At 40.7% G+C, this 18,842-nt stretch overlaps 1 protein-coding gene across 11 annotated transcripts in view; it reads right to left on the reverse strand.

The window, feature by feature from the left end:
* Positions 1 to 5,381, reverse strand: part of EML5 (EMAP like 5) — a 111,050-nt gene extending 105,669 nt beyond the window's left edge. For 6 of the 11 annotated variants that reach the window (XM_042791012.1, XM_042791011.1, XM_042791009.1 and 3 more), the window contains exon 1: positions 5,006 to 5,378. In XM_042791012.1, coding sequence (XP_042646946.1) covers positions 5,006 to 5,202 — 197 coding nt within the window. In that variant the 5' untranslated portion in view covers positions 5,203 to 5,378. Of the gene's footprint in view, positions 1 to 5,005 lie in introns of all 11 variants that reach the window. The other 5 variants (XR_006165151.1, XR_006165152.1, XM_042791014.1 and 2 more) reach the window with 2 other exon arrangements.
* Positions 5,382 to 18,842: the final 13,461 nt, after the last annotated feature.

Here is an 18,842-nt window from a genome sequence, read left to right on the forward strand (position 1 = left end):
CCTGTCTTGCATACATGTCTGCTTTCTGCAATTGACCTCTCTACCATCTTGGGATACAGAGGGGCATGAAGTGGGAGAGAACCAGATGTTTTTAACCAAACTGAAAGTCGTACCATTTTCTTTCTCCTCTGTCTTTGTAGCAGGGGATCTGTTAGTTTCTGGTACTAGAACTCCTAATAGCAAAGAATTTTAATGTTTTCTGAATAATTTTATAAATTGTACCTGCCCAAGAAACATAACTGCATGAGTCCTTGGGCAGGCAATACATGATTCCTTTTCCCCAACTTAGACCAAGACAAGGAAAAATACACAGATTTCTAGGCAAGGAGGCAAATTAACTTATTAGACATAGCCTACGGTTTCTCTACAGCAGAGCTAGAGATGGCATTATCAGCAGAAATGCAAGCGTTTTTCAAGTATAATACGTGTTGGCTACTACCTTCAGCAACAAAATCTACATGGATCACAGACATCTTAATCAAGTAGTCACAGTTTATTGGTGGTACAGTTCTAGGAAGAATATACAACAGCACTATTATTTGCCAGCTAACTCACATGATGGATATTAAAAAAGTAGGAGGGGGATAATAATTCCTCTTCTTTCTTTGACCTGCATGGTTGTGCTGTTGTTTTGCACCAGCATAGAGATAATGGTGCACAAGGACAGGCTTACAAATGAATACTAATATTTGAACTGAAGAACCGACATCAAGGAAAGCAAAATATGCATTTTTGCCAGGTCTACTAAAGATCAGAAAAAGATGCACTGGTTTGATCTCAGACTTTGCCTTTCAACAGGATCATCAATGCCAGGTGAAAAGTCAATTCCCAGAAAATTCCAATACTCACAAAAAGACAGTCACAGAGCTAGTATTAGGGAAAAGGAAAAAAAAGCATCAAAAGGAAAAATTATTTTTAAAGTCTCTTTGAAGCATGTCAGCATAGAGAATAGCCCTGGCAGCATCAAAGGCTTTTGCCAGCAGAGAGCCATTTAAATAGGTGGGTAAGTTCAGGGTTTCCAATTTTCTCACCTTCTATCAGAGAAATTAATGTACATAAACACATCTTAGCTAGCCCAGACAAATACAGAGCCTCAACACGAGCATCAGTTTGCAGTATGACAAGTTAACACTCGGGGGGGGCATCTTCTGAAATCTTTATGCAGATCAGGATTAAATACGATCCCCCTAAGGTCCCTCAGACAAGGGAAGGACAGTCTACATCAAATAACCCACACTCCTCTAAATCCCTAAAATTACAAAGAGAGAACAAAGGAAAGATCTAACCTAAACAGACCAAGACCAGTCTGCACCTCACAAGCTAGTTCAGTGATTTATGAAATCCTACAGAACACACAGTTTCAATCAGTTACTTGGCAGGAATAATTCACGCTTATCCATAATTAGTATCTCCTACATATACACAACCCAGGCTGGATAGGGGATCTTCTTCTGCAAACACAGCAGAAGTCCAAGTTACACTTCTGGCAATGGATAGCGCTATCAAAGCAAGTCACCTGAGATTTCGTGTACAAGATTTTCCTCCTTATTCGCTCCTAAAAACACAAGGAAGAAAACTCAGTTAACAGCACTTCCCAAAGACGCAAATTTCCAAAGCAGTTCTGCATCTAAATGACACATTCCGTGTCTGCACACACCCAGGACCTCAGCAATAAAAACGTGCAGATGCTCAAGAACCAGGAGATAAATAAAATCAAAAACATGATAATCTCTATCCTCCAGAACAGTGAGTTGATTTCTGGAAAGTGATTCTCAGAAAGAATAAAAACCAAAAGCTCACCACAAAGCAAGAGAAGTCCTTTTAGAGACAGACTGGAGCTGAATGACTGAGATTGTTCAATTCAAAAACCAGACTAATAAAAGAGGCCCCAAGTGATCCTAATTACCCTCTTCTATTCCAAAAGACTGTTTGATAGAACTGAGGGAGAAAATATCAAAAGAGATCTTACACTTTCAGTACACAGTTAAGTGGGGGGGAAAGGGGTGGAGGGAAAGCAGGGCACAGGACACGACACTATGATTAAAACTGAGATTAGACATTTATACTGGAAGTAAATTATGTTAAAACATCTAATCACATCAAAAATCTTATAGCAGGCTTACAGAACTTTGTTTAATAAAAGGAGGTGAATCTTCATAGCAGAAGGCAAACTAACTGCTACTGCTAGAAGAAAATTTTCCAAAAGAGAATATCCTCAAGCTGTCCATTAATCGAATACTGTTTTCTGTTATTAAAGATAAAGAGTTGGTCTCTGATTTAAGAACTGCAATTCCTCTCTTCCTGACTGATGCTTAAAATTAGAATGTCATCCAAAGCATGCTAATGATATAGAAGTTCTCATAATGAAGAGTACTAATAATATCACCACGTAGCATGCAATATATACTGCTTAGTCTTTGTAGCTATGGAGCTGTGCTCATGGAAGTTTGATTCTTTAAATATATAAGATTTTCAGACACCATACTTGTAAAAAGACACTCAATCTTCCCATTGCTTTCTCTAAAACATCACAAATGCCTCAGCGTTCGGACAGTATTTGCTGAGCCTATTAAAACACAAAACATGATTTTTTTTCAGTAGAGCACCTGAATTTGCTATCTTCAGAGAGAAAATTTAGTAACATCTATTACTGTATTATATAATTCCATTTTTGCACCTGTTTTCTGGTATTTTAAAAACCAATTTTTTTAATATTTGACCTTCCTACTATGACTGCTTTAAATACTAACATGTCTAGGTAGGCAAGTTTAGTCAGGAAAAGTATGGGATGATGACATTTAAATGATACCATGTTGCTTTTAGAAAGAGAAGCAAGTGCAACAGGGATCAGTGCAAATCTAATCTTACTATCCGAAAGAGCCATGCTGCTTTTAAATTGAGCACTCTTCTTTAAGCACACTAATATTTCTGTATAGCTTTTGCATTTAAGAAGCATGCAAAATTCTAACTGCATGACATTGTAATGCTCTAACATACTTAGAATTATATTCTCTCAACATCAATACAATTCAAAGCAGGAGAAACTCCAGTATGCCAGGTCACGGTACCATACAAATCAAAGTACATGCCCATACAAATCAGATAAAATCCTTATATTCTTCCTCTCTGGCTTGCTGACTTTTGACAGAATTTTTTTTGTTTGTTTGTTTAGTACTATTCTGAATAATGAGTTCTGTCACATCTTGGCCAAGTGTAGCACACTATACCAAAACTGAGAGAGAATGAGCAAAAAACTGTTACCACAGAAAAACATAAACAATTTCCCCAGTTCTAGTTCAAACCACGTAATACTTGCACTAGAGGTCTTACTGAAATGAATGGTGTAATTCAGAAGCACTCATGAATACATGACCTTAAATGTGTAATATTACACTACAGCAACCTTGGACCTTAGATGAGAACAAGTAATGAGCCACCGCTTCCTTAGCACAATGGGAAGTTGCAGATCTGGATCTCCTGCAACACTTGACATCAGAGATAGCTAGCAGTATCTAAGAAACACTCTTTCCTGGATTAAATTGTGAATGTTAAAGCATTAAATGATGCAAATAACAGTGATTCAAACTTCTGATTCAAGACCCCTAGTACAATGGTCTATAACAGTACACTATCTGTCTACTTTCTTCTCCACGTTTTTAGCACCAAGGAGAAATACACTATAGACATAACACCCTTCCGAGGGACATTCACAGCCATGCTCCAAAACTACTTACATTTCATCAGGAAGAAGATTTAAACAAAAAAACAAAACAAAACAAAACAAAAACATGGCCATTATGGCCAAGTTTTCCAGTGTGTCTAAAAGCTTAAATGAAAAACATAGCATCTACTCTGATCTCTGCTGGCAATACCTGTTACTCATATGAGTAACGCATAGAAAAAGTATGCCTTGGAGCACTAAGCATCATAAAAACAAATTTTGCTCTGTAAATTACCTACAAAATTGTCTACTGCTAGCTCTTATCCCAACAGGAAAAGCAAAGGAAATCAGAATTTAGAATCCATCCGCAATGACACCTACTGGAAGGGAAAGGCTTGATGACTCAGGCTCACATTTGCCCTTCATACTCTTCAAATTCTGTCATTGATCTCACAGCAGCACTAGGCTTATAAAAGCATCCGTAGACTGAAAATACACTTAAGAAATAACACCAGCACATTTCTTCTGCAACATCAATTTGCAATTATTTTTTTTTTAATGAACTTCAGCTCCTGATAGCATTCACTGCCAAGCAAACTACTGAGCTATGGGAGAAGCTTCGATTTTGCAAGAAAGGCTGATCTTTTAAGATTACCCTACAAGTTGTGTGAGTTACAGGCAGGCCACCAATTCCCCACCTCATCGTCGCCTTTTAAATGTGAGCCAAAGATCTACCTGCTGCAGATTAACCACCTCCGCAGCCCAAGTACTTCAGGGCACACCCGAGATTACTCCTTCTCCTCCCGCCGGCCCTGTGACACCCAGGGGTGGCCGGGGACCAAGCGAGGACCCTCACCCAGGCCGCCGGGCCGCGCCGGGCACCCCGGCGCACATCTGCCCGTTCAAGTTTCGGCACCGCGCACCGGTGGCAGGTGGGAGGGGGGGAGACACGGCCCGGCCCGTTAAACCCGACGGCCAAAAGCCATTTCCAGGCTGTTCCTACCCACGGCGATGCCCGGGGCAGGGGGGCGGAGGGGGTAAGGGAGCGCTGGCTGTCCTTGGTGTACTTCCATCCTCGCCCCGGATCGCCACAGCGCTGACTGGCCGCGGGTGGCGGAGTGCCGGCGCAGCCCGGGACGGCACCGGGGGCAGGCGGCGGAGGCCGGGGGTGCGAGGGGGACCAAGGTGGGGGGGGGATACTCACGCCCCGCTCCAGGGGGGCGGGAGGAGCGGGCGGGGAAGGAGCCGGGCGGGGGGACCGAGGCGGCCGTAGCGGGCCGGGGCCCGCGGCGGGATGCAAGCGGCAGCGGGATGCGGCCCGCCGGCCCACGGCGGCGGCGGTACCTGATGATGTCGTCCTGGTGCCCCAGGTAGAATTTCTGCCGGTGCTCCCGAGGGCTGTAGACCACGCCGACCCCCGCCACGAAGTAGACGATCTCCTTGGCCGCCGTGTAGTAGAGGTTGTTGCGGCACTGATGACCCCGGTAACCGTAGACCCACTCCAGCCGCAGGTGGCAGCTCGGCGCGCTCCGGTCAGCCATGTCCCTCCGCCCCCGCCAGCCGGGTACGGCTCTCTCCCGCCGGAGACCCCGCGGGAAGGGGGGGCGACGGGTCGGCCGCCCCCTCCGCTCGGCTCGCTGTCCGCCGCGCTAATCCCCGGCCGTCGACATGAATGCCTCCCGCCCGCCCGCCGCCTCACTGCGGGCGCCGCCGCCCGAGCGCGCCCCGCCGCCTCGCGCCGCCAGACATGGCTGCGCTGAGACGCCGCCCGGGACGCCGAGCGAAGGCGCAGCGCGCGCCGCTCCGGCCCCCCCCCCCCTCCCCGCCGCCGCCGCCGCCGCGCGCCCCGGCCTGCGCCTGCGCCGAGGGCAGCGCCGGCAGGCGGCGGGAAGCGCGCGGAGGCGCCGAGCTGAGGAGATGGCGGCGCCGGGGCGGAGAGGGGGGGAGGCAGGGCGGCCGCCGGGTAGCGGGCCGGAGGTAACGAGCTTCGGCGGGCGGCTTTTTTATTTACAATTTTATCCCCCCCCCCCCCTTTTTTTTTTTGTCTCCTCTCCCCCAAATTTAGTTTTATATTTTTACTGCCCCTTCGGGAACGAGAGCGGTTCCTCGCCTTTCCGCCGACCGGCTCTCGGCAGCCGCCGCGGGGGCTCAAACCGTGTGCGGAAATCGCACCCCGCTGGCCCTGTTTCATCCACGAAGAAAATGTCAACTGTAATTTTCAGTGACTAATACTTAACCCTATAACCCCACCGCCTGCCTCATACATCACATAAAAGTAACTTCCCTATCCATGCCTTAATCTCCTCACGACACAACTTTTCGTTGTTAGATCTCAAAGCCTTTTTCGTGGGGCAGTCACCGTTTTCCTGTCTGACAGATGGGGATGCAACTTCTCCATGCTGCGTGAGCCAGCAGCGCAGGGGAATCCCCCGGCCACATCCAAAATTTTGGTCAGGAGAACATGCCCAGCTTTGTCACACTATAGAGTTACCTAGCTGGCTAAATAAACGTACATTACATGACCATGCAAACAGTTTTGTACTACAAACTTGAATACTTGGTCTAAAGGCTCCTGATAACTAGCCTGGTTTGACAACGGAAAATAAAACCAATTATTTTTCTATTACTTTCCGCACAGATTTGGCGTTCCAAGTTATGTATTTTGTCAGGATTTATTTTTAAATCTCCATTTCTTTAACTTATATTCCTCTTCTACTATTTCATTAGTCATATTGACATTTCTTCCACAAAACATCACGTTTTTCAGTGCAACTACTTACATTTTAATTGCTGGGAGTTTTTCCTCTTAAATCTTTCTTGAGTTAACTTAGTATTACATTATTCCTGTCATTGTTTCAGAAAAATAATTCTTTTGTAAAAACATGCATTTAAGCGTTCTACTCAATTAGCTTTATATTAACATATTTTCACAGTCTGGAACACCAAGAGAAAGTATTTTTCTCAAGCTCTGTCAATAAGGATTTTCATGACAAGAGAATCAGATGCAGCTTTCAGTCCCACGTGTTTATTGAAAACACAAGGCATATAACAGAAGTCTGCAGAGAGATTCATGCAGCCTGAAACTTGACTAAAATATACAGCTATGGAAACTTCTCCTTCCATGAAAAATTTAATTTTTTTCACAGCCAGAGCACCTTGAAACTTGGGTAGCCACAGTTTCTCAGGAGTCCCCAAGATGGGAGACTAGCCAAGGAAACAGACTGGAAAATTCTCAACTAGATCACCTTAGAAGTACAAAATGCATTATTCTTTCTAATCTGATGTTAACTCTGCATGGTTCTGCGCTGCTATCCCAGATCTTTCCATAGGAAACGTGGTTACAGAAAAGTCTATAAAAATGATGTGCAGTTTCATTATGGAAATAATATGGAAAGGAGATGAACACTGGCTTCCTCTTGAAAAACAAAAACAACCAAAAAATTGCATTTCTGCATTGCTTCCCCTTGAGTTCCATAGAATGTTTTGGATGTTGATACAGATTTAATCAAACTGCTAGTAAGATTTTGTGCAGTTCCATAAAGTTACAAATATATTGAGGCTAAAAATAAGATTAGAACTGCAGGACTGTTCCTTTCGTAGGCAGACACTTATGAGAAAGTAGGTTCGAAAAATACTGAATGTATATGACTACTGAAATAACTTGTTTCAAGCTTTTAAATGTTAATTGGATTGATTATCAGCAGACATAGGCATTTGATACATATTTGACCTGCTGTTGTAAAAGCTCATTTGAAAGTGAGACTATTTTTGTGGTATAAATTAAGAATATATTAGTATTCTCTTTACTGCACATTTATTGCGTATTTAAACATGAATGTACAAAAGTACATAATTATGGCGTCTCTGCTTTCTTCTACTCAAAATATACTTTTGTTGGGTTATTTATTGAATTGAAATTCTGGACCTCTTGAGATCAATCCTAATGTGTGGTATTAACTTCAGTGGAGCTAAAATTTTAATCTTGTGGTCTCATTTGCAACTCAGAAATTAGGACAAGAGAGAATTTGGTTGGTGAAAGTGAATAGGTTGTTTTCAGCCACAGGTTCCAAAACCGTCACTAAAACCAAGAAGAGAAGATAGCAGTCACGAAGAACAAAGAAACTCTGACATGTAATGAAACTGGCTCTAACTGGAAGTTGCAGATCGTATTTCCCGTAATGAACAGGAGAACCCAAAACGGTAGTCCGAAAAACTACATATAAGCAATACGAGGAGGATGGGAACAGCTGCATGTCACACACCACATCAACAGCCAGTATTTCCTTTTGATTGTTCTGCAATTGACCACCCTCTCTACCATGAGGAAATGCCTGAGAGAAAATTTCAGGAGGAAAACTTCGTTGTTGCAGTTTGCTAACCTTATGCCTATGCGTAAGAGGTGCAAGTGAAATTTTACACACTCAGCATCTGGTTTTGCCAGGAATAGGAAGCGGTGTAGTATCACAACCTCTTCCTCTCCCCTGACGGTGTCAAGCGTTCCCACTCAGCTCTGACACGGGTGATTCCTTCGCCTTCCACCCGCGTGGAGGTCTCCACGCAGCACCACCGGGACCGGGCACTCCTCGCTTCAGGAGCCACCGCGTTGGCCCTGTCGGCGCTGTCCGCGGTGCTGATCCCGGCGGGCAGGACCCCGGGCGCCACCCCGCCTCCGCCGGCGGAGGAGACGTCTGGCTTGTGAGACCCGTGCTTACAGTGGGAAATAAACGAGCTTTTAGGCAAATCGGACATTTTATGCGCTTCCGGTAAGGTATTTTACAAGTGCAACGTGGTATTTAGCTGGATTCCCTCAGCTGCCGATGGTGGATTTTAAATCCTTCCTATGATGTCGGATACAAACTATGTTTTGTTAGTGTACGGTGACACAAGTACATCACTCCTCTAAATAAAATCAAATAAGTGGCATTATAATGTCTCACAACACGTACTTCTAAGAAGGCATACTTCCTAACATATTGTAAATATATTTACAATATATCTCATGCTCTCCTAAATGGAACAAGGCTTAAAGAAGTGATTTCTTAAACAAATGCTCTTGGAACAGCTAATTCCAGAGCACACAAGATGAGGGATTATTCTCCACTAAATCCTAAGTAATACAGGGTAGCTGGTTCTAGTAGTAATTATATAATATGAAACAGATGAGCAACAGTGACAACATTATTTTCAACATCATTGGGGATAAAAAGGTCTCAGTCTATTATGGGAACACGTCTGCAAATAGTATGTTGCAAAAAACTAAGAAACCTATGTAAGAGAGAAAGTAATGAGAATTACCTGCTACCATTTAATAGCACTGAGGCATACACTGAGGATCACAAAGGCCTATTTACTACTGAATAGTAGTAATAAGTCAAGGTAAAGGACAGCATCACAAACTCAAACACCAAGTTAATTCTCCTTCAGAAAACTGAAAATTTAACATGAGATTTTATACCGTATCAGCCAACGCATAAGATGCAAGTTATTAAGAAATTTTAAAGGACTGCAGTATATTGTTAGATTAACAATAGAGATATCATTATTTTTTTAAAAAAAAAGTAACATTAGAAGTAGGAAAGCTTGAAAATAATCAGTAGGTCTACTGCACCATCAAGAAGCAAAGGAACCAATTAAGGTTAAGAAAATGGCACAGAAAAACAGTTACTGATTTCTTCACATCTCAGCGCAGAGGAGTATGGGAAATACAAGATGGCAGCAGGTACAGGGTATGGTCACAGAAGATATCATTATAACAAGGTGCTGGAAAATGATGAACTAAAGAGCAACAAGCCACAAGTACATTATACTGTACCTCCAAAAATTCTGACAGTTTCAAAATGTTGTAGCTGACATGCTTTGAAGAGAAAAATGCAATTGCTCTTTAAAATCATGTCCTGTGTCGAAGCATCATCCAGCACTGTAACCGTTTTAAAAGCAAGTTCTATTATAAACTTGGTAACTACAAACCCATGTATTTTCTTTTGGTACTGACTGATAAACTAGATACAATGGTTGAAATTAAAATTTAAAAAAAAATATGTGTATGAAATTAAATATTACAGACATTAATTTGTCCTGCTTTTGCAAGATAAATTACACCTTGATAATCACAGGAATTGTATTCATTTTGGTAAACATTCATTCTGGGCACTGAACGAAACGGGCACTCCATTGAAAAGACAATGAACATGTAATTTTCACAATGCAGACAGCAACTAGGGATGCAATATATTTATTCACAGAAATTTGATTTAGAAATGTCCTCACATAATGTTTTCCTAACATAGGGCTGCTAAAGGGATGGACAAGATACAGACATTATTGAAATTAAATTCATCCATCATTAGTATAGAAAGCAACAACTTCTGGACATTGTAAAACAGAAATAAATCTGTTTAGGACAGGAAGGGCTGCAAGTACATCAGTAAACAATACCAGCTGAAACTGCAGATGGAACACAATTACTGAAAACGGTATACTGGCTTCCTCAGCCATGACATTGTTTACAAAAACAACTTGGTTTAGGGTCTCTCCTGTAATCCAAAGTTGCAATCCTTCCTCTTTTTAATTTGAGAGAAGTGTTTCTACCATGATTTTAATGGCAAAGACCTCAGTCAAAGATTTTCCATCACAGCACATACTTTTTTTCCAAATAAACGCAAAAGAGTTTCTACATTTAGTTCCAGATTTGAAGTTGCTGTAGTAAAATGATGTTCAATATTAGTCTCAAAAGTTAGGCACTAGCATTTGTAGTCTTTCTTAAAATGTCTATCACAAACTTTAAAAATTGGCCTTAAAACGTGTTCAAGCACATGGGAACAGTTTACAAAAAAAAAAATCTTTTCAGTCTATAAACAATTAAAAACTACTGTGTTTCAGACTGCCAACAATCTGACACCAGAATGCATTTTGAAGCCATGCAATGGACCACTCAGTTTCTTTCAGTAATGACAACATGGCTCTAGGCACCACACAGAGACTTGGATCTAAACAGCTTTTTTCAGCCTGCATTTTATGCACAATTATATGTGTACTGAAGTCATTCATCTAGGTGACTTGAAGAATTTGTATCAAGCACCGGCACTTGATATAACTTGACAACCTAAACAGGCTTAAATGAGGCACATAAAGAAAGGCTGATTAAATCGCAATGCATTTTCTATCAATAGACTTCTGCTGAAAATCTGATTCTGAAGTCTCAAAATCAATTGATTTCTACTGTTGACTAAACTAAATATAGAATGCAACTGATTTTAAATTCTACTTATGTGACAGCTATCTCTGGCTTCGTCTTATGATACGATCAAAACCAATGTGAAGCAACACCTTGTTTGCATGCAGTGGTAATTTTTCCAGCTGTTTTCATTTCTTTCCTTACAACTAGGATGGTGTAGGATGATCAACACCAAATCACATTGTTAATATTTTGGGGAGGCACAAATTAAAATTTCAACTGGCTGATGCTAATTATGAGATTTAAAATTGTCAGGTCAAGATGACATCTTTTTACACAGTAGTTGACAAGGTTTTCAAAACAAAATGCACAGTACTGACTGTGCATTTTTTCTCAAAAAGCTTAACTGTCAAAAGTAATCATGAAAGAGCTTAACCATAAGTCACTACATCAAATCAACACACAATAACGCAGGTTTATTAAATATGACATAATTTACCAGGGATAATGTAAATATTCAGAAAATAAAATACTTAAACATTTTTAAAAGTAACAGCATTAACTCTGATAATGCTGAGAAACTTTAAAAATAGCATAGCACTATTAATCCAGCAGTGGAAGGCAAATCTTAAATTATTTCATTGTATGCCTGGAATAGGTGGCCTAAAGAGGCCATGGATTCCCAATCCCAATTAGAGATTCTCTCATCTCATCTGGACAAGGTCCTGAGCAACCTCATCCAACTTTGAAGTTAACCCTGTTTTGAGTGGGAGGCTGAACTAAACAGCTTTCAAAGATCCATTCTAACTTAAATCATTCCCTGATTTAGATACTCCATTATGTAGGCTGGTTCTCTACAGTCATACTGCACTTAAGTCAGGCTACCAACTGAAGTAAGCCTACTTTAAGGCCAGCAAATATTTAAGTGATTCCAGTTGTGAAAGAAAATATCGGCAAGAGACTGCTACATGATATAAATTTTTAGTGTAACTTACTGTGCACAAGCCTCTATAACACAGCCACTCCTCACAGTAGGAAAATATATCTTTTTCCCACATTTTTGCTCTAAAAACAATAAACTAGTAACAAAACAGACTAACACTCCTAAAAAGAAGAAAGTACATTTGTAGGGCACCTACATAATATTTTGTGGGAACCAACAGGTATATAAGAAATGATGATGCTGGAATGGCTTTGTAATTAATACAGCAGACTGTGTACCAGGAGATCTGTACTCTCTCTCCACTGCTTTCAGACATACATATATGAGCAAACCCAGTTACATCAAGCTTTTCAGATATGACTGTTAACTTAGTATTATTACCAGGATAACTTACTTAGGATCCACTGCAGATAAGTGTGCTAGCCTAGGTGGCTCTAAACCTGAAAGAAAAAAAAAGAGTCAAGCCCAATTTTTTTAAGCTGGGCATCAGTCGATCCTTTGCAATTTTTTGCAACCTACCTTTAAATGGAAATAACATACCAGCCTTCTTCGTAGGCCACTGCATTTTTTAATAGCTGGATAGATTCCTGCTAGTGTGATGAACACCCATCTATATTCAATGCAGCATACCTAGCATCTGCATCAAGCAAGCAATAGTGCTCATATGAAACACTAAAGATAAAAGGGAAAGTAACAATCTCACCTGAAAAACATCCTGTCCATCCTGTACACAGAAGGAGGTGTGGATCTGATCACAGAGATTGTATTCACTACATGCATAATTAGAACAGGGCAGACCTGAAGTCCTATGAAGGTTAATGGCTTGTGACCTGAACAGTATTGCCACCTAAGCTCTGTTATCAACTGCTGGATGATCCTTCTTCAACTAGACAACGGTAACCATGGTTAGGGTATCATGTATGATCAGCAAGAAGCAGCAGTATTATTTACGATAGCAATAGTTGCTATTGATGCATATTGTTGTCTTGGCTGGTCACATAATGAAACCTGCAGCTGTTACTATAAATTACTTTCCCTGATGCTGAATCTAAGACTCAGCACAAAACTCTGCTCTTAATGCAATTTCATTTGCATGGCCTCTCCTAATTTTCTACAATCAGTAAGATATGGGTTCTACAAGCAAATATGATGTGAACTCAACTTCAGATGGGAGGGTCTTTGCTGCAAATAGCATACAAAGAGGGAATTTCCTCTTTGTGCTCTTCTGCCATAACTGCATGCCTCCACAAAAAGCAGGTACTTCTCATGGCCTGTCCTCCTGTTTGGGTTCGCTCAGAGCACACAAAACAGAAGTCGTTCTACACTCTTGCTCTCAATTCTCCCAACATCAAAAGTACCTGAATCATTAGAATGAAACCTTTTTGCATGTCACCCTCATGATGCCAACGCTTGTTCAAAGGCAGGTCAGATGTCTCTAGCCAAGGCAATCTGCACGTAGATGTGTGGTAACATCAATGATAATTTTAAAACCCTTGTTAATTGTATTGAACGGTGAATTACATCTTTCTTCTGTATTCTTACATCTTGAGAGAAGTGAGTAACTGACAGAAGCAATAGCCTGCATCTGAATGACAGCTACTGAAGGATACAGGATACTTCTCGACAGAGTTGCATAAGAAATTTTAAGATACCAACAGAATTTTAGGAAGTGTTTTTAGGTTCTATTCCTGACTTTATCATAAGAATGTGAGCTCATGATGAGAGATAAGGCCTGAGAATTAGCATTCCTCGTTCAAGAAACAAGTATGATTGGTGCAGAGCAGACCCCCAAGGGAGACTTGCAGAGAAGACAAAGTCAGCCTATAGCATATATGTTTAGCCTATAGCATCTATGTTTTTAAAATGAAAGGGGTCTTAGGTATCAGTGGGTCCTGTCCTACTCTCCTCTTCCATGCACACTTTGTAAGAAGCTAATTCATGTATCTCATAGCTTAAATGTTACGAGACTGATGCAGAAGAGTCACAAGAACGCTTGGAAAATGCAAAGCATTTTAGGCATACCAATAGTTTATTCTGGAGGAGTACTTAAAGGAGAAAAACATTAAACACATCTCTCTTCAGGGCCAATATTCAGTACCAGTTTAAAGCTCCCTTGTCTGTAGGAAGATAAAAACTGTACTAAAGTAGGTGAAAATGGGAAGCAGATTTAAATCTCTAAGCAACATTTAATCTTGACAAGTAATTGAACAATTAATTTAAACAGAACTGAAATCCAGTACACAGACATAGATGTCAACAAAACCTATGTTTTATAAAAAGCAATCATACAAACCCATGTGTTTTATGAATAAAGATGAATAATAATGGATTCCTGCTATTCAGTAGAGCTCCCTGATATTTTCATTTAGAAATAATTACAGTAAGTTCTTATTGTAGCCTGTCTCAGGGACACCTAGTTTTCCAATTAAGAATAAACCATAGACAGAAGAAGAATTAAACCATCCTTTACTTCTGATTCTTGAATTTTCTGTTCTTAGTTCAAATAAATGAAGGGCATGTTCAAATTACCTGTGAGACAGTGATATCATCACAATACTCCAGCTGTAAATAAAGCAGCACCACTGAATTTCCTGTCCTTTGACAGAAGATGAGAAGAGTCTCTCAAAACATACTAGCTAAGGTCAGGTCACTTCTAATACAACGACCTTGCATAGTTATACAAGACAAGCACATGACTTTTCTTTAATAAACCCTGGTGATTTCTATAGTTATATCACATACCTATCATTATCCCAAAATAGCATTGGCACAATGAACATGGAGGGATTCATTGTAGTTGGAAGACATTTGAATATTATGACCAAATTAAGCACTTCTACTTAAAGTAATGGAAGGGACTAACTGTCAGACTACAAAACTTTTGAAAAAATAATTCAGACTAGCCTATATTGCACTCAAGCCAAGCAACTTCCACCTTTCCTAATATCACACATAAACACTACTTATAACATTTCACACAGTGAAACCCATCTTCCTCCTAGACAATCTCTCCCAGCATGTCGTTGTTGCCTTTTTTTTTTTTCCTATCAGTGTTAAACAGGAAACTTATAATTTGTTCTCCTCCCATAAATCAAGTACATCTGAGGTGTAATTTCCCATATTTATCTTGTGCAACTTTCCATGGAATTAATTTTCTTCATTTTGTGAGAGAGCAGGTGAAAGAAGCTCATTGCTCTAGCAAGCTACTCAGTGTCTTAGCCCTGAGCTATGGGAAAGAAACTACGCAGTTTCCACACACATTCAAAATTATTCTTACTCCACACAATATACACAAGTATGCCAGAAGTGGTAACTCCTGAAATATAACATTAAGATTTAACCATTTTAATGAAACCAACCACTAAGTTCTCATAAGCCACTGAATAGTTATCTTGTGATAGATAAAACTTCCAGCTCTCAAATGGGATGTCAGATATATATTTGAATAAATGACATCACAAAGGAAATCCAGAGCTGAAAACCACTCCTTAATACCTTGCAGATATTAATGCCACTCTGAAAGATATTGTGTTCTCACTTTTGTGGAGGAGGGCCAGCATGTTCAGTCTCCCAAGCTGTGACTGTGCACCCTCAACAACAAATGTCATCCATTTGAGTGTGACTGAGAGTTATTTCATGCACCACAGCCCATGTGACAGAAGCCAGACAGGCTCTCCAGACTTCTGTCAGCCTAATGACAAACACAATTTGATGTCAGAGTAATTTTATTTACTGGCCAGTTGTGCAGTATGGCTACATACAGGGGGGATAGGACACTTATTTGCTGCCCAGTTGGTTGAATTTTTAGATCTAGCATATACTGCTTAAATGACTATGATTAACTCACAAGTCACCAGTGGCTCACTTCATGTATAGAAAGACATACGTACAAAGGACTAGCATATAGAGTTGCAAGCACATGAAGCCCTGAGAGCAAAAAGATTTGATGTAGAAAACTTTTGCAGCCAAATTTCCACTGACCTTTGGCTCAGACTCACCCAGTCCAACTTTGAGATAGAGAATGGCTTTAGAAAAATGGAGTGTGTGGTACGCTGCACAACTATGCACTAGACAGGAATTTGTCTTTGTGCAAAATAAAAGGAGCAAGCTCCTTTTTCATGTTCATACGGATCAGTAGTAGCAACGGTCCAGAGGCAGTGGCAGGAGCAGGAGGATTGCATTCTAGGCCAGCATCCGATCAGCTTTGTTACTAGCCTTCTGTACTTGCTCTTTTATATACACCTCAACTCTGCAGAAAGGCAGTTGCTGGACTTTTTCCTTTTACTGTTGGCATCAGCCAAATGCATACAGTACACTTTTCTGGGATAAGCATCAGCATTTGCAATAGAGTCTGGTACTAGATGCATCAGCAGACAGGTTGGACTCATTAGCATTCAGGAAGGCCACATCACCAGAGCAAACACAGCAGTTCCTGAACTAGGCATGTGTAAGAGGAATATGGCTCACCTGACTTCAAGGAAACTAAAAAGAGCAGGGGTCTTTAAAGGCTGGGAGGCCAGCAGCAGACCCTCAAGGAAATAGAGCAAAAATTAACCTATATATTGTTTTCCTCTATTATAGACGCCTTACAGCAGGGCTTTAAAACACCTTAATTACATAGCTAGACATGAAATAGTCCAAATTAACCTAAGCTTCTACAAAGGTGACACAGAACAGACTATTTACAACCCTGTGCTCGACCTGTGCAAAATGACCTGAGGCTAACTAAAGTGCACGGCTGCCCATGCTGATGGCCTATTGTAAAAGTTAATGTTGCTGTTAATTAGGAGAAACATAATAAAAAAAGAACATGAAAATTCCGCTATAGTCTCTTCCTATTACTCATTTCAGTGTTAGTCTGAGAGGACTGCAACCCAGAGTCCAGGAAAGGACAGCCAGAGATACAGTGTCTCAGTTCATCAGCTCCTGTTTTACCTCCTCTGCCAATCCAGTTCCCTCTCTTTTTCTCATATGACATAGGATAATTAATCAGCACTACCAGCCAGCCCTACACTTAGTCCTAAACCATGATCAGGATTTGTTTATATCCCAAGTCTGCCAGGGAGTTTACACACACCTTTAAATACTTGGGTATTCCTGCAAGTAGAGTTTTCCTGTGTTGTCTGACTTGACATATTCCTTAATGTACTAGTTGTGATGTACTGGCTTCCAAAATCCTGTTATCAGCGTCCCAGAAAATGGGTAGCAAGTATTAGACATACTCACTGGACTATCCATCTGGCTTCTATGCTGTTTGAGAATTACACAAGTGTGCAAGAATGCCTCTACACGTCAGAAATAAGTATTCAGATCCAGATTTCCTTGGCAAATAAATATTATAGGCAGATGGATAGCATGAATTGCTCAGCTAAACAGGTATGAAACTTCTCCCAATTTTATATGTCACCTAACTTCAGCTGCAATGGATTACTTCTTTTCCATCCCTGAAGGTAGTCCCGTCATAGGCCCTGAATCTATTTCCTGGCTGTTTAGCCTTCATGCAGTTACACTGGAGGGGGGCAGCCATACAGGGCTCTACAAAGCACACAAAGAATAACACAGTGACTTTGTGTCTTATTCCAGGATTTTAACAAGTTAGAGAAATGAAATGGGGCTACCCACAGAGATTATTATTTGGAAGAAGTACTGGACTGGTTAAAAGGTTCAAATTTGGAGATTTCAATAATCAAGGTAAATGAGTCACTGTATTAAAAAGCTCAGAACACTCCCCTATGCAGGTGAAAGGCAACATTATCAGTGGAAAAGACTTCAAAGATGATATGCACAGGATGATCTCTGCGCCAATACCAGAGACAGACCAGGATGTAAGCACGCCAAGAAATACACCAGCAACACACTTGGGGATTTGACCTCACCTAATAGCAGCAGCAGGCTGTGACAGACAGAATGCATTTTTATGCCTGCTACTGAGGTACGACTGGACTCCAAGCATGTAAATAGCATCTGCACCAGGGGATTGGCCTTACTTGAAAGGTAGGATGCATTGAGTCATGTGTAATTTTATGTGCAAGTGCTCTGCTCATACAGAAATCTGTCAGTATTGGATTAAGTCTTCTTTGCAATGTTCCTCCAGGATCAGGACATACTTTTTAGACAGCTATTTCTGAGAATAAAACAGTGCCAGTTTAGAGAATTGACATTTTCTAAGACTTTATGGAGGATGAACATAGATATTCTCAGGTCTATATTCATCCTCTGAATAGTGCATGTAGAGAGGCAACACATGAGCAGGAACTTACATGTACTGTAATCCGACTTGAGTGTACACACCTTTCTCTGTCCATCTTCACTTTTTCCTCCTCTTTTACAAGCTTGTCTATCTAGAGCACTTATCAGTGAAATGTGCAATGTACCATGTGTAGCTTCTGGAACACAGACAAAACTGTGATGTGATCTAGAAGCAAGAGGAGACTGACAGAATGTTTCTATTCTACATGCTGGCAGGTAGGCCATGAAAGTAAATGGCTTGATAAAAGCTAAATTTCCGGAATCACAGTTGCTTTACATTTGGAGCTACATAAAGGAAATAATCAAAGGCTGGCTCTTCCTCATATAAGTACTGCTGACAAAGTATTACATAGATTAATCTTTGAACTTTGACCTAAGGTACATTTTTTTGCTTTATGATTTTAGTTCTGAGTGTTCACATTGCCATGGGTGGTTGAATTAGGCTTGCCAGGACAACTCGTTCTGGCATCATACATTTGAATTAGATGCATGCCATCATGCAGAAACTGAAAAAAACTCTTTCTCATATCTGCAGCCAGAGATCGAAAACCCCTTGCAATTACAACTTGAAAAGAAGTAAAAAATATTTTCCTGTAATTCTCAACACTGTAAAATCTTCTAACTGTAAAAAAGTGGAAGATCCATCTTGATGTAATTGCTACTATAGGACATTACTTCAGTTTGATCACTAAGTGCAATGAATACCTTTCCCAACAAATGAAAATTGCTCTGGAGTCATCTCCCCCTTTCTTCTGCTGAAAGCCATATGGTTGCATCTAACAGGCTAACTTTGAAAGACTGTGACCTTTCTTGTT

This window comes from Tyto alba, unplaced genomic scaffold (assembly GCF_018691265.1).
Source record: "Tyto alba isolate M040663 unplaced genomic scaffold, T.alba_DEE_v4.0 Super-Scaffold_18, whole genome shotgun sequence".
Taxonomy (NCBI): domain Eukaryota; kingdom Metazoa; phylum Chordata; class Aves; order Strigiformes; family Tytonidae; genus Tyto; species Tyto alba.